The sequence below is a fragment of the Bos indicus genome, chromosome 5, assembly GCF_029378745.1.
Source record: "Bos indicus isolate NIAB-ARS_2022 breed Sahiwal x Tharparkar chromosome 5, NIAB-ARS_B.indTharparkar_mat_pri_1.0, whole genome shotgun sequence".
NCBI classification, from domain to species: Eukaryota; Metazoa; Chordata; class Mammalia; order Artiodactyla; family Bovidae; genus Bos; species Bos indicus.
This window is the reverse complement of record NC_091764.1, coordinates 99,857,050-99,879,180: the sequence shown is the minus strand read 5'-3', so window position 1 is coordinate 99,879,180 and position 22,131 is coordinate 99,857,050. Positions and strand designations below refer to the sequence as shown.

General features: G+C 36.8%; 1 protein-coding gene across 3 annotated transcripts; it reads left to right on the top strand.

Moving 5' to 3' along the window:
- Positions 1 to 106: 106 nt before the first annotated feature.
- CLEC9A (C-type lectin domain containing 9A) lies at positions 107 to 18,109 on the top strand. 3 transcript variants are annotated; one of them, XM_070790139.1, is made up of 7 exons: positions 107 to 4,437; positions 5,856 to 6,002; positions 8,337 to 8,417; positions 12,340 to 12,486; positions 15,534 to 15,685; positions 16,789 to 16,910; positions 17,526 to 18,109. In XM_070790139.1, the coding sequence occupies exons 2-7, from the start codon at positions 5,912 to 5,914 to the stop codon at positions 17,656 to 17,658; spliced, it is 726 nt and encodes a 241-aa protein (XP_070646240.1). In that variant the 5' UTR covers positions 107 to 4,437; positions 5,856 to 5,911; the 3' UTR covers positions 17,659 to 18,109. The 3 variants fall into 3 exon arrangements, with proteins under 3 accessions (XP_070646240.1, XP_019817135.2, XP_019817134.2); XM_019961575.2 differs by lacking the exon at positions 107 to 4,437 and having other exon boundaries at positions 5,459 to 6,002; XM_019961576.2 differs by lacking the exons at positions 107 to 4,437; positions 12,340 to 12,486 and having other exon boundaries at positions 5,367 to 6,002.
- Positions 18,110 to 22,131: the final 4,022 nt, after the last annotated feature.

The window sequence follows — 22,131 nt, the reverse complement described above, 5'->3', positions numbered from 1 at the left end:
AGTCATTATCCATGACTTTGCATTATCTACCCTACCAACAACACGTAGTTCCTTCTTTATATAGCCCTTTATACTGAGGAACAGGTTAGTGCCTTCTTTAAACATCCAGAAGCCAGTGTGTGAACCCATCATTTGTTTCCCACTTGTTCTGTTTCCATTAATTTTCATTCTCCTTGTCTTCCATTCCTAATTATCACAAGATATTAATACTATGATTCACTGCATCTTTAGACATAAATACATACATTTTACATTGAAACAAAAAAGTTAGGGCTTCAGTGACTTAAGCTATGCAAAATGTCTAAGTTTGAAGGACAATATAAGGTAAGAGAAAGTATACTAAACTTGGAATCAGTAGAATTATTTATTTTTATATTAATTTTTAATGGAGTATAGTTGCTTTACAATGTTGTGTTAGTTTCTGCTGTACAGCAAAGTGAGTCAGCTCTACATATAAATATATTCCCTCTTTTTTGGATTTCCTTCCCATTTAGGTAGCCACAGAGCACTGAGTAGAGTTCCCTGTGCTATACAGTAGGTTCTCATTAGTTATCTATTTTATACGTAATATCAATAGTGAAAATACATCAATTCCAATCTTCCAATTCATCCCACCCCCCATTTCCCCAATTAGTGTCCATATGTTTGTTCTCTACGTCTGTGTCTCTGCTTTGCAAATAACATCATCTATACTTTTTTTTTCTAGATTCCACATATGTGCATTAATATACAATATTTGTTTTTCTCTTTCTGACTTACTTTGATCTGTATGATAGTCTCTAGAGACATGGATGGAATCAGAATAATTTAGATGGCGTGATCACCCAAGTACAACCATGGACCAGTCATGTGGCCTCTTAACTTTCATTTTCTCACATTTAAAAATAAGATAACACCCATCATATACCTCACAGTCCTACAACCTAAAATAAAACCTCAGAGCATTAATTATATCAGAGATTCCATGAAAGCAAACGCAATGTTGCTCCTAATTTTTATTCTATGCCTTTAAGCACAGCTCCTGGCTCATAAAAAACAAAAATATTTGCTTCTCATTGTTTGAGACAGTTCCTAAAAGCACAGCAATCAGTAAAACACTATACAAATATATAATTTCTATTCAAAGTCTACCTCTGGTCAGACTCAATAGCAGTAATTTTCTGTCCAAGAGAAGAAAAAGTTTACAAGAAAACAAATGGGGCTTGAAAATGAGTAAATGCAAGGTTCACAGGCTAGTTGAGCAGCAAGCACAAATGCTTTATCTAGTTCTTTTCCTGACAGTCCTATGTTTGGTTTTTGCTGAATAACTCATGCAATATTTATAGATATGTGGAGACAGAGGCACCCTTTAACAGGATAACAGGCAAAATTTTCATTTCTTTTCACAGCTTCCCTAAAGGTACTCTTTCTTCTTAAATTTGTGGTATTAAAATTTATGAACATGATTCTCAAAATCCCAGCTAAGGTGCTTGTTAAAACATGCAGAAGTTCAAACACAAATAGTTATGGTACTCAGTGGGAAGGCCGAGAAGGAAAAGTCCTGTTTCTTGTTTTGTTTTATTGGAGTATAATTGCTTTACAATGTGGTATTAGTTTCTGCTGTACAATGAAGTGAATTAGCTATATATTGGGGGCAGTAGGAGACGGGGACGACAGAGGATGAGATGGCTGGATGGCATCACTGACTCGATGGACGTGAGTCTGAGTGAACTCCGGGAGTTGGTGATGGACAGGGAGGCCTGGCGTGCTGCGATTCATGGGGTTGCAAAGAGTCGGACATGACTGAGTGACTGAACTGAACTGATTCCCTCCCTTTTGAGCCTCCCTCCCATCCAGTTTCATTCATCTGTTATATGGAACAGAAAAGTCAGCTTGGTGCTTTGTGATAACCCAGAGTCCTATGTTTTTAATAAGTGTTCCAACTTGATTCTGACACAAATATCCTTTAATACATCTTGAGAAACACTACTTTATAGCTTATTCCCTATCTGCCTTTTGATAAATTGGTTAGTCTTTTTAAAACTCAGTTTATTCATCTATGAAATGAGTTTAATATTATTACCCTACTTATAAAGTAATGTGAGGATCATTTAATACAGTGTGTAAAGCATTGAGCAGAGTACCAAGCATATAATTAATACTCAACACATACATGTAACTTTTATAGCTCTGGACTCTGACATCCAAAGACACTTGATTGTTTTGCTGTAAACAATCAATAAACAAGCAGATTTGGCAGGGGGAGGGACACTGAGGAAAAACAGAAATACTAAGGATTCTGCTGCTACTTTAAATATCTTGAGATTTGGCTTTGGAGCATAATGTCATTATTTTCCTATTTTCACTTGTCCATTTAGAAAGTACAAATTGGAACTAATAACTGAGAAAACCAAATTATTAGTTCCAAAGATCAGCCATGTCTCTGCAATTTAGTGTTTTATCTCTCCCCAACGGAAAAGCACAGATTTTATATCACTATATATGACTGAATTGTAAAGAAAAATATTTTAGTGGATGGAAAAATTATAATTAAAAAATGTAAACCAATCAAGCCATACCTACAAAGATTCTTTTTATCTGATACTCATACCAAAAGTATCTTGTACAAGACGTCAGAATAGCTTGGATTTTAGTAGCACAGTTTCTGTGATCAGCTCACCTAGTTTACATACTAACTCTTCCACTTAATACATGAATGAATTTGGGTAAATACTTTAACTTGTCTATGCCTCTATTTGCAGTTTAGTTACAACATACTAATAATAGTAACTATTTCACAGAGCTGCTGTGAGTCAAAGTAATGCATATAAAAGACCTTCAAAACAGTACTTGGAACAATAAATAAGACAGTATGATTAAAAACATTAAAAGTAATACAAGTAACATATTAATCTTTGGTTAAGAGGTCCCAGTGTTTTTCCCAAAGAGATTTATCAGAGAATATACCATATTGGGAAAAAACTAGATCTTTCTGAGCCTGATATTTAGTGAGGATAAAATTTGAGAGCCCCTGGAAATTAATGTCTGTCACTGAAGTTCCATTTCTTCATTCTTGACATGACTCTTAATGCATATTTTTATGTATATTGTTTCTTCCTCTTTGTCACCTCAAGATAGAAACTGCCCTATTGAAAAGATTGAAGGGAGTTAAGTCACATTATTTTTTATGTCAGAATCTCAGGTCACATAAATATCATATGAAATATTTGGAGAATTTTCTGAATATTCTTTGCTTCTGGAGATGCTCTTGGTCCCATCATACACCTTGGGAAGCAGAACTCAAATATACAGCAATATCTGGGCAAACTTGGCCTCTGATTTCCCGTTAATTCAGCTTTTGGGAGGTATTAGCAATGTTCATGGGGTGGAAGGGGAGAATGGTCCTGGTGTTTATTCCACTGGCTTTCTCCTATCATGCTGTGGTCTGGCAAAGGCTGCACATTCTATACCTTAGGCCATGACCTTATCAGATAGGTCACAAAGTTCCAACAAACACCCTTTTCTTAACCTTTCAGGCCCAGGGGTGATAATAACTCACCAATGCATATTTCACCACCCCTTTTTGGTTCCCTTGTTGCTGTGGTTTTTCAGCCACTAAATTGTGTCTGACTCTTTGTGACCCATGAACTGCAGCACTCCAGGCTTCCCTATCCTTCACTATCTCCCTGAGTTTGCTCAAACTCATGTCCATTGAGTCAGTGATGCCATCCAAGCATCTCATCCTCTGTTGCCCTCTTCTCTTCTTGCCCTCAATCTTTTCCAAGATCAGGGTCTTTTCCAATGAGTCCCTTAATCCTTGCCAAAACTGTATAAAAGTGTCCTTGTTAAATGCCCTCAGATGACCCCTGGAGTGTGCCCTTTGATTTCTTCTGTTACAGAGATCAATGACTGATCCAGTGAGACACTGAAACAAAAGAGACTTTTGCAGCTAGTTGGGATTTGCAGACTGTAAATTACTAAGATATGACTTTTGGCCACGAGGACAAATGGCCAATATACGAATGAGGATTAAAGTATCAAGTTCCTCAATACCAATACTGTAGTCACAGGATGTGGCAGAAACAACCCTCCATCCATTAAATAATTCATGCTTCCCTTCTACAGTGAAATTACACCAGCCAGGCAAAAAATATTTTGATCTGGCCCAACCTTTAGAACCAAACACAGACATTATTAGTGGATGTGAATGTGATACCCAGTATTTCAAGGTCATGGCTTTTAAGAAATGGTTGTAGATTTTCCAGCTTCTCCTTTTCTATCCAATGGCTAGAAGTAGGACAGTTTAATCACTCACAAGACGGAAGGAGCAAGGCTACATTCAGAAGACAACTACCCATTAACTAGGATTTGTTGTTGTTCAATCACTAAGTCGTGTCCAACTCTTTGTGACCCCATGGACTATAGTAACCAGGCTCCTCTGTCCATTGGGTTTTTCAGGTAAGAATACTGGAGTGGGTTGCCATTTACTTCTGCAGGGGATCTTTCAGGATGAGGGATCAAATCCGCATTGGCAAGTGGGTTCTTTACCACTAAGTCACCTGGGAAGCCCATTAAATCAGGATTACTGGAGCTAAAATTGTTACAGGGGAGAATTTACTCCATGCGGATCTGTTATCTTTTACTTTAACCTTTGCTTCCTGTTGCTTTGTTCACTAAAAGAATACCTTTTTTTTTTTTTTCAAGGATAATGTATTCTCTTTCTTTTTTTTTTTCCTTGTTGAATTTTTTTTAATATTTTAAAAAATTTTACAATGTTGTGTTGGTTTCTGCCATACAACAATGCCAATCAGCCATAATTATACATACATCCCCTCCTTCCCTAGCCTCCCCCGCCTCTACAGGGAAAAAACAGAAATAACACAATAATAAATGCATATGTTAGCATTATTGAGTCTAAGATTAAAATAGCAATGATCGAAGACAGTAACAACAAAAAAAAAGGATACTGTTCACACATAATAACCTGCCTTGGGGAACCCTGCCCCTGTGCCTTAATGTTAAACAAAAATACCTTTGTTCGGGACCCTGTCCACCTGTGGATGGCTACAGAAAGGAAAAAATTAACACATCCCCCATGCTCATTCCACAGAGACTGGCCATTCCAGGAAATATTTGTGAGATTAATGGCCTTTTTTATTTTACCTCCTCATCCCCATCCCATCTGTTCTATAAAAGAATCTGGTATTAAGTCCCCATAAGATGGTTATTTTGAGACATTTGTCTGCCATCTTCTCCTGTTCGTTGCCTCAATACTTCATCTCTCATTTAATTGGCCTGTTGAGTGGTGAGCAGAGTGAGCTTGGACTAGGTAACAAAATGTTATGTAAGTGAGAAATAAACTCTGTGTTAAACAATAATTATTTTGAGGTTTATGTGTCACAACAACTGCATCACCAACTAATATATAATGTGTATATTTATTTTAGGGATTAAATCCCTTTCCAGCTTCCTTGTTTAAAGATATACAGTAATGTACAACTCTTTCCATACTGGTTTGCCCAATGTGAGTTATCCTCATTCTTTGCTATCAAGGTCATTCTCGTCTTCATATTCTATCCAAAATATAAGCTCATTCTCTGTCCTTTTCATCTTGACAGTAATCCAGTACTATCACCTTCAACATCCGCTACATTGTAAAAACCAGAGCAATAATCTATTCTGTAACTGGCCATATTGGTTCAGTTTCTTTCTCATTTCCTTCTTTACCAAGTTATGCTTTGGCTAAAACCTCATAAACTTCTACTTTCTGGATGAAGATGTATGTATCCTATTCCTTAAACTCAACATGTTTTCCCAGGGGTGTGAAAAGTTAACTAATTTCAGTTCTTGCATTAATCTGCTCCTGACTACAAAAGGAGAATTTGTCTCAGCCTTTCATGTGGACTGCCTTATCCATCAAAGCACCCCAGACATGCAAGAGGATGAAATATACACCTCTCTTCAGTGGGATACTCCAACATCAAACCCATATCAGAAACATCTGTCTTCTACCAAAAATTCAGGTAACCAGTTCTAACTATTTACACTTAGACTTTGTGGTTTATGGGTTTTCTTTTCTCCTGTTTTATGATGAGCCCAAGGTGACATTTATAACCTGAGATAACCCACTTAAAATTATAATAATATGCATAATATGCATAATATTAAAAATGAAATAAAGTGGAGGAGGAGTAAGTAGAGGTGAAAAAGGAAAAGAGAAATGGACTTGACATATGTAGTACATTGGGTTTCTCTCTCTCTCTCTCTTGCTGGAAAGACAATTCCTGGATTTGGAAAATAAGTGAAAGAACTCACATAGTTTGTGTAATTTTAGCTTCCACATAAAAAATATCCTGTAAATTATCTGATAAATACTAAGAAATAAAAGAGAAAACATAGGTTGAGAAAACTGGCAAACACTCATCAGCCTGGGTCAGTTCTGTCTTTAATATAAAATATTTATATCAGTTTCCTTTTGTTTAGGTAATAAATTACCACAGACTTAGGGGCATAATACAACATAGTTTTATTTTCTTATAGTCCTAGAGATCAGAAGTCCAAAATGGATTCTGCTGGATTGAAACCAAGGTGTCGTGGGGTTACCTTCCATAAAGAGGCTCTAGGGGAGGAGTCCCCAAGTTCTAGGAACTAATGACTGGTGATTTGAACTGGAGCTGATACAATAATAATAGAAATAAAGTACACAACAAACATAATGCACTTGAATCATCCTCAAACCATCATGGAAAAACCATTTTCCATGAAACCAGCCCCTGATGCCAAAAGATTGGGGAACACTGCTCTAGGGGACAAACCATTCCCTGTCTTCTCCAGTTTCTAGAGTTGCATCCTTGCTTTCCTTAACCTGTGGCTGCTTTTCCACCTTCAACTATAGTGGCACATCTTCAGATGTGTCTTGGCTTCCTTTATTATATGGCAGTCTGTTCCTCTGATCTATGTCTCACTTATAAGGGCTAGATAAAACAGGATGATCTCCCCATTCAAAGATCCTTTACCTAATTATACATTTAAAGTCTCCTTCTCCTCATAAGGAAATATTTATTGGTTCCAGAGATTAGAACATAGGCATTTTGGGTAGAGTCATTATTCAGTCTTCATCATTATCCAGAGATAAATTGTATGCTTTTTTCTCTCACTAGCATTAAGAATATAACAAATCACTCACTCATTTTTGCTCCCTGAATTGTTGCAAAATTGTCTTTAAAAATGTTCCTTATCCAAAATCATACGTTCAAAGGGAAATACCTTTGAATCAATCGTGCTCAAATGACACTGACCAGAGATGAGGAGATTGGAGACAGCTTTTTAAAATTAATTAATTTATTATTTAATTTGGGGGACTGCACTGGGTCTTCCTTGCTGCACGTGGACTTTGTCTAGTCATGACAAGTGGTAGCTACTTTCTAGTTGCAGTGTGTGGGCTTCTCATTGCAGTGGTTTCTCTTGTTGTGGAGCACGGGCTCTGGAGCACAAGCTCAGTAGTTGAGGTACAGGAGTTTAGTTGCTCCATGTTATTTGGGATCTTTCCAGACCAGGGATCGAACCTGTGTCCCCTTTATTGGCAAGAGGATTCTTAACCACTGAAAGTGAAAGTGTTAGTAGTTCAGTCGTGTTTGACTCTTTGAAACCCCATAGATTGTAGCCCACCAGGCTCCTCTGTCCATGGAATTCTCCAGGAAAGAATACTGGAGGGTTTGCCCTTCCCTTCTCCAAGGGATCTTCCTGACCCAGCGATCGAACCTGGGCCTCCCACATTTCAGGCAGATTCTTTGTCTCTGAACCACCAGGGAAGACCTCTGAACCACTAGACTCCCAAGAAGTCCTGGAAACAGCCCTTTTGCTCTCAAAAATCAAAACTTACTGCCTAGTTTGCCATCATCTCTAAAAGACTGTTGGAAGAGAATACATCTAACAAGTTACTGAGCTGGTGGTGTCATACAAGGATAAAGGAAGTATATTGTGAAAGCTGTCCAAGCTGGCATTTTTCCAAGTTATATTATGTCTTGCATTTCAAAGAGTTTGAGTTCACATTTTCCTGTTATACACAGTTACAACATTACCTCCTCATTTTACTCGGTTTAGTCTTTTCCTATAGATTGAGGGCAGGAAGAGAAGGGGACGACAGAGGATGAGATGGTTGGATGGCATCACCGACTCGATGGACATGGGTTTGGGTGGACTCTGGGAGTTGGTGATGAACAGGGAGGCCTGGCATGCTGCGGTTCATGGGGTCGCAAAGAGTCAGACATGACTGAGCAAGTGAACAGAACTGAACTGACCCACTTCTTTCCCCTACTTTCTCTAAATCAATTTCATTGCCTCTATTTCTTGTTTAGGAGTATGGTGTCTTGTGATGGTGATCTTATGTATTTTCTGCATTGGCTCATTAGCAACCTCTATTTTCTTGGGCATCAAATGTAAGTATAAAAAGATATCTTCAAAATAATCTATATAGATAGATAGGTTGCATACTACATGTAGCATTACCTAGAAGTATGCATATCATTTTAACTGGAACTTCATAATTTATAAATTGATAAATAAATAAATTAGAAACACCTAAATGAATATAATTATATAAAATAATGACTTCCTTATTTAAGTTATGGGACATCCATTAGCTATAACTCTCTAAAGCACTCAGATGCCACTGATAACTTTTAATATTCAATGGTAAGCTGTTTAACTCAAATCTAATACCATAGGTCTCTTTGGGAAAAATGATGCAAATAATTGCTTATATTATGATCCAATTTATGAATTATGTTAATATGCCAAAGCATGCAATTTGAAGGTTTTCAGTAATATGCTCTTCCTTTTCTAATATACATTTATTCTAAATTATACAGATTATTTTTTATGAACTTTTCAGTTTATATTAGACAAGGTACAATTTAGTATGTTTAAGGCAAATGTGAGGATTTTATTTGGGCCAATATTTTGCCATATTTCTTTTTTTCTTTCAGTTCAAAGTGAAATACATGCTTTTATATATAGCAAATGAATTTTTTATAAAGTGTAACAATTACAGAAGCACAGGTTCCAGAAAAAAGACCAAGAACCTTTATTGCCACTTATGCTAGCACAAAGAAATACGCTTAGAAAGACAGTGATGAAGAGTAATTGTCTAGATAATTCTTATGTCTTGTATGCCTTGGCAAATCATTTCTCCATCTAGGAGGAATTAGCTGCTGTAGCAAATGAATAGAACCCAGGAGGAAGTCATGGAAACTTCTAATTTGTAGGCAAATCAAAAAGAAGTCATGCTAACCTGGGAATCTACTACTTGCATTGGCATCTGAGGTGGGGAGCAGTCTTTGGGGCTGAGCTCTTAACCTTTGGAAACTGACACTATTTCCAGGAAGATAGTGTCAGATTAAATTAAATTATAGGACACCCAATTGGTGTTGTAGAGCAGGGCAAGGGGGTGGGGTGGAATGGGGACAATACATTTGGTGAACAGAAGTGTCAGAAGTGTGAGTGTGGTAGTAGTGTAAAAGTCAAGGAGATTCAAACCTATGCAGTTTGCATCAGGATACATGGAAGGTAATTTGGAAATATCTAATGCAATGTAAATGCACAAAACTTTGACCTATTATGTGTGAAACTATGTATAACTATGGTTCCTCATGATAGTATTTCTTTCTACAATAAAAAAAGATTACAAATAGTGTAAAAGTCAATGAAGCATTATTAAAATAAATCATGATATATTCATACAATAGACTCCAATATAAAAAAGAATGAGAAAGCTCTTTATGTACTAACAGTATTATGTCAAAAATACATTTTAAGTGATCAAATGAAAAGTGAAAAACCATGTAAAAAGATTGTTATCATTTGTGTAAAGAAGATTGAGGGAACTTTATATTCATTTGCATGTAAATTTCAAAACACCTCTGAAAGAATAAAAAATAAATTGATAAATCTGAGTGCATCAAAGAGCTGGAATTAAGTGGGTAAGGAATCAGGGATGGCAAAGAGCTTTTTTGCTGTACATCCTTTGCAGCTTTTTAAAAAAATTAATTGGAATATAGTTGCTTTACAATATTGTATTAGTGTCTGCTGTACTGTGAAGTGAATCAATTATATGTATCCATATTTCCCCCCTTTTTTAGATTTCCTTCCCTTTTAGGCCACCACAGAGCACTGAGTAGAGATCCCTGTGTTATACAACAGGTTCTAATTAGTTATTTATTTTATACATTGTAGTATATGTGTGTCAAGCCTAATCTCCCAATCCATCCCACTTCCCCTTCCCCTTTAGTGTCCATAAATTTGTTCTCTGTATCTGTGTCTCTATTTCCACTTTGTACATAAGTTCATCTGTATCATTTTTCTAGATTCCACATATAAGTAATATGATATGATACTTGTTTTTCTCTTTCTGACTTATTTCACTTTGTATGACAGTCTCTAGGTCTATCTATGTCTCTGCAAATGACACTATTTCATTCCTTTTTTTGGCAGAATAATATTCCATTGTATGTATCTTCTTGATCCATTCCTCTGTTGATGGAAATTTAGATTGCTTCCACATCCTGGCTATTGTAAATAGGGCTGCAATGAACATTTGGGTGCATGTGTCTTTTGGAATTGTGGTTTTCCCTGAGTATGTGCCAAGTAGTGGGATTGCTAGGTCATACTCTTTCTTCCCCCTTCTGATGCCTATGTCAGAAGCTTTCTCTATCTCCTTTATATTTTAATAAAACTTTATTACACAAAAGCTCTGAGTGATTAAGCCTCGTGTCTGGCCCCAGATTGAATTCTTCTCCTATGGGGGCCAAGAATCCCGGTGTCTTTGTGTGATTCAACAACAACCTTTCATCTTGGGGGCTCGTCCGGGATCCTTCAGGACAAGATGGGAGCTAACAATTCCAGCCTCACTCCTTTGAACTGTATCCTGAAAAACTGGGATAAATTTGATCCCCAGGGCTTAAAGAAGACACACCTGGTCTTCCTATGTGATACTGCATGGCCATGGTATCCATTGGAGGACGGCGAACGGTGGCCCTTTGGAGGGTCTCTTACGTATAATTCTGTTCTACAATTAGACTGGTTCTGTGAGGAACAAGGGAAATGGGTAGAAGTAGCATATGTGTTGGAGAAGGAAATGGCAACCCACTCCAGTGTTCTTGCCTGGAGAATCCCAGGGACGGGGGAGCCTGGTGGGCTGCTGTCTATGGGGTCACACAGAGTTGGACACGACTGAAGCGACTTAGCAGTAGCAGTATGATACTTCTATTTTTAGTTTTTTAAGGAACGTCCACACTGTTCTCCATAGAAACTGAATCAATTTACATTTCCACAAACACTATAGGAGGGTTCCCATTTCTCCACATCTTCTCCAGCATTTATTGTTCGTAGATTTTTTAGTGATGGCAAAACTATAGAATACTGATGAAAGAAAGAAATCAAAGATGACACCAAGAGATAGAGAGATATACCATGTTCTTAGATTGGAAAAATCAATATTGTGAAATACTATTCAAAATAATTTACAGATTCAATGCAATTCTTATCAAATTAGCAAGGGCATTTTTCACATGATTAGAAAAAATTACAATTTGTATGGAAATACAAAAGACCCTAGGTAGCCAAAGCAAGCTTGAGAAAGTAAAACGGAGCTGGAGGAATCAGATTCCCTGACTTCAGACTATACTGCAAAGCTTCAGTCATCAATACAGTATGGTATGGGCACAAAAACAGAAATATAGGTCAATGGATAGAAAGCCCAGAGATAAACCCATGAACCTATGGTCAAAAATATACATTAGAAAAAAGACAGCCTCTTCAAAAAGTGGCATTGGGAAAACCAGACAACTATATGTAAAAGAATGAAATAAGAGCATTCTCTAACACCATACACAAAAATAAACTCAAAATGGATTAAAGACATAAATGTAAGGCTGGACAATGTAAAACTTAAAGGAAGACATAGGCAAGAACACTCTTTGACATAAATCACAAGATCTTTTTTAACCCACCTTCTAGAGTAATGAAAAAAATAAAAAATAAACAGAGGAGACTTAAAAGATTTTGCAAAGCAAAGAAATACATAAATGAGACTAAAAGACAACCCTAAGGATGGGAGAAAATATTTTCAAATCAAGCAACCAATAAGGGGATTGATCTTCAAAATATACTAATAGCTCATGTAGCTCAATATAAAAAAGCGAACAACACAATAAAAAAAAAGGGCAGAACACCTAAATAGATATCCTTTGTAGCTTTTAATCACAAATATAATGAGTAATATGTAGTTCTCTTCAGTCTAGATTGAAGGCTTATTTTGTTATGTGTCAGTATTTTATCAGGAATGGTTGTTATTGTTTGAAGTGTTTCAGATGTCCACTACTATAATGAAGCAGCAAGAAAAACTCATCCAACAGGAGAGAGCACTGCTCAACTTCACACAGTGGAAGAGAAACCCCAACCTACAGATGACATATTGCCAAACCTTAATGCAGAAGTCTCTCAGTTCAGGTAATTGATATAAAATCAATTTTCACTGTACAGATAACAATGTATACACCAGTTCCTCAAAACAACAACAGCAAAACAAAAAACCCACAGCAACACATATTTCTCTGTAAATTATAGTCAGGATTTCATAAAAAATAGGATAGAGATACTCTTGATCTGCTCTTTAGTTCAATGTCATTTATACATACATCAATGCTAAGTCACTTTAGTGGTGTCCAACTCTTTGTGACTGTATGGACTGTAGCCCGCCAGACTCCTCTGTCCATGGGATTCTCCAGGCAAGAATACTGGAGTGGGTTGCCAATCCCTCCTCCAGGGGAATCTTCCTGACTCAGCGATGGAACTCACTTCTTCTGCATCTCTTGCATTGTAGGCTGATTCTTTACCACTAATGCCACCTGGTAAGCCCACATTACATTAATAGTATGTGGAAAATACTGAGGTTCCAAGAAATAGAAAAAAAGGAAAATATACAGTCAAATGTCAAAATGTAATGAGTGAGATGAGTAGGTAAGATTAAACAAAAAATGCATTTTATGTTTTATCCAATCATTCAAATTTTTGTGTGTCTCCAGTATTCTTGCCTGGAGAATTCTACAGACAGAGGAGCCTGGTGAGCTGCATGCAGTCCATGGGTTCACAAAGAGTCGGGTACAACTGAACACACACTCGTACACTTACACATAAAATTTAGAAAATTAACTTCTCTGTAGTGGCTATCATTTTAGTAATCGTCAATAAGTCAGGTAGTTAGTTCCTTCTAACTGAGATTTAGTCAAGTAAATATTTAAAAAAATAACATTTTATGATCTGCTGAAAGCATGGCTTAGGCCTACCTCTGAATCATCAACCTTACTTAATCAGCGTTGTTGTTTAGTTGCTCAGTCACGTGATCACTTAAATCAGTGACAAAATCCATTTTGGAGATTAATTCAAATCCCGCATGTTCTCAGCCTTTCAACTGCCACTGTCAACACTGCTTATGCTATAACTTTAATAATATTCAGGATACTGATTAGAGTTGTTCTCAAAGGATATTGAAGAAGAGCCCTAAATAATTTGACATCTGAGCCACGGAAACTGATAATGAACTATTTGTGACCCTAAGTAGAAGGCTTTTCCCTGGAGACTACAGTTCTGGAAGTATCAGAGTCTTTCCTTCTATAAAATTGTGCTAGAAACACTTGGTCAAAGTCTTGATCTTTGGTTCCCCTTTTACACATCTGAGCATCCTTCTTTCATGAATACATTTTTTCTTAAGATAAGTTCTATAAAACTGGTGAAACATTAAGACTTACTTCTTAGTTATATCAAAGTCCTAAATTAAACATATTGGTCACTTGTTCAATTTTCCTCACCTACATATTTTATTTATTTATTTTTTTCTAATTTTATTTTATTTTTAAACTTTACATAATTGTATTAGTTTTGCCAAATATCAAAATGAATCCACCACAGGTATACATGCGTTCCCCATCCCGAACCCCCCTCCCTCCTCCCTCCCCACACCATCCCCCTGGGCCGTCCCAGTGCACCAGCCCCAAGCATCCAGCATCGTGCATCGAACCTGGACTGGCAACTCGTTTCCTACATGATATTTTACATGTTTCAATGCCACTCTCCCAAATCTTCCCACCCTCTCCCTCTCCCACAGAGTCCATAAGACTGTTCTATACATCAGTGTCTCTTTTGCTGTCTCGTACACCGGGTTATTGTTACCATCTTTCTAAATTCCATATATATGCATTAGTATACTGTATTTATGTTTTTCCTTCTGGCTTACTTCACTCTGTATAATAGGCTCCAGTTTCATCCACCTCATTAGAACTGATTCAAATGTATTCTTTTTAATGGCTGAGTAATACTCCATTGTGTATATGTACCACAGCTTGCTTATCCATTCATCTGCTGATGGACATCTAGGTTGCTTCCATGTCTTGGCTATTATAAACAGTGCTGCGATGAACATTGGGGTACACGTGTCTCTTTCCCTTCTGGTTTCCTCAGTGTGTATGCCCAGCAGTGGGATTGCTGGATCATAAGGCAGTTCTATTTCCAGTTTTTTAAGGAATCTCCACACTGTTCTCCATAGTGGCTGTACTAGTTTGCATTCCCACCAACAGTGTAAGAGGGTTCCCTTTTCTCCACACCCTCTCCAGCATTTATTATTTGTAGACTTTTGGATTGCAGCCATTCTGACTGGTGTGAAATGGTACCTCATAGTGGTTTTGATTTGCATTTCTCTGATAATGAGTGATGTTGAGCATCTTTTCATGTGTTTGTTAGCCATCTGTATGTCTTCTTTGGAGAAATGTCTATTTAGTTCTTTGGCCCATTTTTTTAATCACTCCTCAAGGTGCTCTGTTTGTTCTCTCCACTATATGAGAAACATTTTCATGCTTGACTCTCAGAATTTAAAAATCAACTTGAGGCTTACTACTCTACTCACCTAATGGCTCATTACATTCTCAATTAAATTGGGCCAATAATATTAATGGACACAAAACAATAAGCAAACAAGTGAAGATTATAAATGATGTAAAATTAAAAGGTGGAAAGATATCTAAAAATAGAATAATCAGATCAATTATTGTAGAAGAGAAACAATCTGGGGAAAATATTCCCAAATTAATTTTATCTTAAACTCTTAGAGACCTATTGCATTTGGAAGTAATTGTACAAACCTTACTGTATTCAGCTTCAAAGGAGCTTAAATTGCTGAGAACTGCATCATATGAGCCACTGGGTTAAAGTAGGGGTCCCCAACCTATGGGATCTAATGTCTGATGATCTGAGCTGCAGCTGATGTAATAATAATAAAAATAAAGTGCATAATAAATGTAATGTGCTTGAATCACCCTAAAACCACACCCCACTCCCAGGTCCATGGAAAAATTGCCTTCCACAAAACTGACCCCTGGTGCAAAAAAAAGTTGGGGATCATTGGAGAGAATTCAGCTTCCCTGGGAATAATACAAGGGGTTCTTTTGCAGAGGTGTGCTACCAATATTTTTACAATAACTTTAATGAAATGTTTATATTTGAAGCCTATAACTGCAGCCCTTGTCCAGACAACTGGATTCAGAATGGAGAAAGTTGTTATCATGTCTTTGAAAGCTGGACATTCTGGCACACTAGTAGAAAGGATTGTTGGAAGAAGGGCTCTGATCTTCTGCAAATAGAGAGCAAAGAAGAAATGGTAAACACTGCTTTATGATTTCATATCATTCTGAAAATACCTATGAAATGAAAAGACTGATTCTCATAGAATTCCTTAATACTCTGTAACAATGGTATATTTGTTGGGAAAAAAATGTTTTAATATTCAAAGTAGGAATTGGCATGGCTTGTTTTCCTTTTAATTGGAGAAACAAAATACAGGATGGTTATTCAGAAATCACGGAGAAAATGTTAGTTCTATGTTCTTTGTTACTCAAAAAAGGAGGGAGCAAGAGAAATTCCATTTTGTAACACGCTAATCCACTCCCAGATATGCACACATTATGATTGTATATATGTTTAATTTGTTTTAAATTTGAAGTTTCAACACTTTAGGGCGGTATACTAAACTATAACAATTATATAATTATCAAGAAAAGTAGGAGTACAAAAAGTGAGGTGACATCATGAAATGGAGAGATTTGTGAAAATAAACATTTGCTAAATGAACTGTTTAATTGACATTATACCTAGTTTACTAATATTTTAATGAGTAAGATGTTTCCTTGAAATCATTATACCCATAAATTATGTGTGAAGTAGAAAGCACAGTTACACATTTCTGAATTTATTAAAAATGTACATCTACCATATTCAGTAATTAGTCAAAGCTCATTTTTATAAGAATAATAGAACAATTTGTTAAGGATAGGTAATAAACCAAAGCAAATTGGACTAGCTAATGACAGTTATGGGTTTGCACTATTTTTTCTGTGCAAATTAAGTGATAAAAGTTAGAAGTATTTATTCCTACAAAATATGTCTGCAGTTAATTGCTTCTGGAGTCTTCTAAACTATTTCTCACACTGACGTATCCTGGAAAAGACATATATATACTATCTGCCAAATTCTGAATCCATTAAAATTACTTTGACATCAGATGCCAATTTTTTTCATAGTTTTTAACACCACCTTGATCATTTAGCAATAAGGGGGAAAGTATACTTTCTTTAAGGTTTCTCTCTTTCCAGCCTTCAAGTTCCAATTGCATTTGTAGAGGCAAAATATCACACTTCTATTTCATGGTAGTTTATTAGCTTTTTGTTTGTTTTGGAGTACCTGTTCAAGTCTTGTTTCTTATAGGACTTTATCACGGGCAGCCTGAAGAAGATCAAGAGAAACTATGATTACTGGGTAGGACTGTCACAGAATGGGTCCAACCAACCTTGGCTTTGGCAGGATGGTTCCTCTCCTTCTGCTGACCTGTAAGTCTCTAAGGGAAATGTTCCAAGAATTAGACACAGGTGGGAAATCTGCCATTCATTTTATCTTATACCTTACATTTCCTCCAGGAGATATAATGAGCATGATAATTTCATAGGCTTGATTGGAATCCAAGCCACGATAAAGAGTAGCTATGTGGCTTCTAAATCTTTCTCCTTCTCAGCCCCATGCGAGCACATTCACATCAAAATCTGAAAGTCTGAATGAATGATATTATGTGATTATTAAGTACATTTCCTTTGTATCATTGAATGGAGAGAGTGCTAAGTAAGTGAGTCCCATAGTAAGATTTCAGAAAGAACTGGAGAGACTGGTCAGCAGTGCCTTCATATTTTGAAAATTAAAAGTCAGAAAAGAGATTTGAAATTAGAGCCTACCTTTGTGTATTCAAGCATTTTTAAAAATATGCTGCCCATTGAAATAATATTTGCACATTTTATTTTGAGAAAATAGCTCTGTTATTGAAGAAGAAGGGAAAAACTACCACAAGAGGGGGACAGATTAAAACAAAAAGCTGTGCCTCTCTCATTTTATTGCCCAAAGAACATCTCCGTAAGCCCACACCTAACCTCAGATGCACTGACTTGCCGCTCCAGGTTGCCAAGACAGGGACCCCAGTCAACAAATCAGGTCTGTGGATACCTCAGAGACAACGACCTTTCTTCTGCTAACTGCAGCGTTTGGAAATATTTCATCTGTGAGAAGTACGCACTAAGATCTTCTACCTGAAAGAAATTTTGCTTAAAGTGATGACTCCATTATGACCATATTTGCAATAGATCCTTCAAAACCCTGTAATAATGAGCCTAAGAGCCAGCGCAAAACTAAACCAGTGCAAGAGCTATAAAACCAGCTACCTGGAACACAAAACCTATCTTGCCTTTACACTTGGTAATATTCCTCAATGCTTTCCAGATGTTTCTTTGACACTGTTCAGATTAATTACCAAGAATAAAATTGGTTTAGAGCAACAGAGGACAAATCGGTAAAGAATGGAGAACAAGCTGAAGAAAAACCATTTCCATTTGTCTTTTTTTTTTTTCTTTCTCTCTCTTTCTATTTTTTTTAAATTTAGAGTGACTATAAACTCTACAGAAAAATCAATAAATCACTGATGAGATGATGCAATTTTAGCTAACTGATACCCTTTTTAATAAATGAATAAATGTGATCTTTCAAACTCTGTTTGCAAAATCTTTCTATGCATTTGCTAGGCTTGCCAGGCGTTATGTTATCAGACTGGTAGGATGGGAAGACAGTGACATGGATTTTCAAACTGGAAGGAAGATAGGCTGCTATCTGCTGCCTATAAGACAAAATCATTTTTAGGACTGTAGAATTTTACTGGAGAGAAGAAGAACCAGAGCTACATGTATGTGGAAGGAATAGTCAGGCTGGCACAGCAGCGTGTATCCAGTAAAGAAGAGCTGTGACCCATATGTAAAATAGGCAGCTAGTGGTGGGAAGTTGCTGTATAACAGGGAGCTCAACCCGGTGCTTGGTGAAAACCTAGAGAGGCAGGATAGGATGAGGGGGTTGGGAAGAAGGTTCAGGTTCACGTATGCTTATGGCTGATTCACATTGTTGTTTGGCAGAAATCAACACAGCACTGTAAAACAATTATCCTTCAATTCAAAATAAATTTTTAAAAAAACTACAAAAATAGAAGAACTATGATCTTCCTTTCTACCTCTTACTGACCATCCCCACTGCTCACATATCAAAAGACTCAAGACCTGTATGACAGACTCCAGGTTCACCCACACCACTACAAATGACTCAATTTCATTCCTTTTTATGGCTAAATAATATTCCTTGGTATGTATGTACCACATCTTTATCCATTCATCTGTTGATGGACATCTAGTTTGCTTCCTTGTCCTGGCTAAAATAGTTGCTGCAATGAACTGTTATACACAGTGAAGTAAGTCAGAAAGAGAAAATCAAATATCACATATTAATGCATATATATGGAATCTAGAAAAATGGTACTGCTGAACCTACTTGCAGAGTAAGAAGGAATAGAGACACAGGTGTAGAAAACAAACTTGTGGACACAGGGTTGAAAAGGAGAGGGTGGGACGAACTGAGAGTGTAGCTACCATGTGTCGAATGGCATCTGGTGGGAAGCTACTGTATAACACAAGGAGCTCGGCTTGGTGCTCTGTAATGACCTAGTTGGGTGGAATGGAGGGTGGGGGTGGGAGGGAGGCTCAAGAGGGAGAGGATATATGTATACATATGGCTGATTCACCTCATTGTACAGCAGAAACTAACACAACATTGTAAAGCTATTACATTCCAATTTTAAGAGAGAAAAAAAAAAGACTCATGACCTGGATCCCTGAGACTAACACTCCAGCACTTTTAACTACATCTCTCAATGCCTCAATTTCCTCTTTGAAAATAAATATAGACTTTGCTTCAAATATTGTTTGAGGATGAGATTATCCATATATGTAAATTTGCTGAGAAGAGCATCTTACATGGAATTTTACACTCTACTTGTGCTTGCTGCTGTTGTCTGGGTAAATCCCCAGTCATCTCTAGACATCAACCGCTTTGTGTACTCCAGATTAAAATGATCCCTTTACTGCTCATGTTATAAGGATATCAAGAAGATAAAGTTTACAGGTAAATTGTCACCAAGTTTCCGGAGAGGATACCTGTCTTAAACCTAATGAATCTATAGACAATCTTTGTCCTAGGTCTGCAGGCTCCCCTAAGCATGGACTAGCTTGTTCTCTAGAGACAGTGGATGTGAAAGTGTCTTGAGACTTACAGGAAGGAAATTTCCACTAATTATTATTATTATACTAGTAATATTTCACTAATTATTGTTATTAGTATACTATTATATATAATTATTATATATTATATAATATATATAATATATAATATATATAAAATATATATAATAGTATACTATGATGCTTTTGAACTGTGGTGTTAGAGAAATATATATATATTATATATATATTATATATATAAAATATATAATAATTTCCACTAATTATTATTATTATACTAGTAATATTTCACTAATTATTATTAGTATACTATTATATAATATAATTATTATATATTATATATAATATAATATATATATAATATATATATACAGTATATTATATATAATATAATAGTATACTATGATGCTTTTGAACTGTGGTGTTAGAGAAGACTCTTGAGAATCCCTTGGACTGCAAGGAGATCCAACCAGTCCACTCTGAAGGAGATCAGCCCTGGGCTTTCTTTGGAAGGAATGATGCTAAAGCTGAAACTCCAGTACTTTGGCCACCTCATGCGAAGAGTTGACTCATTGGAAAAGACTCTGATGCTGGGAGGGATTGGGGGCAGGAGGAGAAGGGGACGACAGAGGATGAGATGGCTGGATGGCATCACTGACTTCATGGATCTGAGTCTGAGTGAACTCCGGGAGTTGGTGATGGACAGGGAGGCCTGGTGTGCTGCGATTCATGGGGTTGCTAAGAGTCAGACAAGACTGAGCGACTGAACTGAACTGAACTGATTATACTATTACTTTTCTACCACTTATCTACCATCCCTAGAACAACACCTTACCATAAAGCAGACTCTCATCAAATACATGCTAAATTAAAAATACTTTTACTTAATCTCTCATTTCTCACCAAAAGTAGCTGAGATATGTAAGATTCTTATCATTCTCTCCTTATAATAAAGACACCACTTAGAGTAAAATGAAATCTAATTTACTGCAACAGTAGAAATCATTGGCCTCCTATACAATGTCAGGAACCTTTGTTCTTAGCTCTTCAGGCACTCTGTCTATCAGATCTAATCCCTTGAATCTATTTCTTTCTTCCACTGCATGAAAAAAGGCAAAATGGTTGTCTGAGGAGGCCTTACAAATAGCTGTGAAAAGAAGAGAAGCCAAAAGCAAGGGAGAAAAGGGAAGATATACCCATTTGAATGCAGAGTTCCAAAGAATAGCAAGGAAAGGTAAGAAAGCCTTCCTCAGTGATCAATGCAAAGAAATAGAGGAAAACAATAGAATGGGAAAGGCTAGAGATCTCTTCAAGAAAATTAGAGATACCAAGGGAATATTTTATGCAACGATGGGCACAATAAAGGTATGGACCTAACAGAAGCAGAAGATTTTAAGAAGAGGTGGCAAGAGTACACAGAAGAACTGTACAAAAAAGATCTTCATGACGCAGATAATCAAGATGATGTGATTACTCACCTAGAGCCAGACATCCTGGAATGCGAAGTTAAGCGGGCCTTAGAAAGGCCCTACAGACAAAGCTTGTGGAGGTGATGGAATTCCAGTGGAGCTATTTCAAATCCTAAAAGATGATGCTGTGTAAGTGTTTCACTCAACATGCCAGCAAATTTCGAAAACTCAGCAGTGGCCACAGGACTAGAAAAGACCAGTTTTCATTCCAATCCCAAAGAAAGGCAATGCCAAAGAATGCTCAAACTACTGCACAATTGCACTCATCTCACACGCTAGTAAAGTAATGCTCAAAATTCTCTAAGCCAAGCTTCAATTTTACATGAACCATGAACTTCTAGGTACTCAAGCTGGTTTTAGAAAAGGCAGAGGAACCAGAGATCAAATTGTCAACATTCTCTGGATCATGGAAAAATCAAGAGAGTTCCAGAAAAAGATTTATTTCTGCTTTACTGACTATGCCAAAGCCTTTGACTGTGTGGATCACTATATACTGAGGAAAATTCTGAAACAGATGGGAATACCAGACCACTTGACCTACCTTTTGAGAAACCTATATGCAGGTCAGGAAGCAACAGTTAGAACGGGACATGGAACAACAGACTGGTTCCTAATAGGGAAAGGAGTACATCAAGGCTGTATATTGTCACCCTGCTTATTTAACTTCTATGCAGAGTACATCATGAGAAACACTGGGCTAGATGAAGCACAAGCTAGAATCAAGACTGCCAGGAGAAATACCAATAACCTCAGATATTCAGATAATATCACCTTTATGCAGAAAGCAAAGAAGAACTAAAGAGCCTCTTAATGAAAGTGAAACAGGAGAGTGTTAAAACTCAGCATTCAGAAAACTAAGATCATGGCGTCTGGTCCCATCACTTCATGGCAAATAGATGGAGAAACAGTGGAAACAGTGAAAGACTTTATTTTCTTGGGCTCCAAAATCACTGCAGATAGTGACTGCAGCCATGAAATTAAAA

Coding starts and splice junctions, on each gene's coding strand:
- CLEC9A (XM_019961575.2), top strand. CDS start 5,786: ATGTTTTCCCAGGGGTGTGAAAAGTTAACTAATTTCAGTTCTTGCATT. Junction 6,003..8,336: donor GTCTTCTACCAAAAATTCAG/GTAACCAGTTCT, acceptor TTTCTTGTTTAG/GAGTATGGTGTCTTGTGATG. Junction 8,418..12,339: donor TATTTTCTTGGGCATCAAAT/GTAAGTATAAAA, acceptor TATTGTTTGAAG/TGTTTCAGATGTCCACTACT.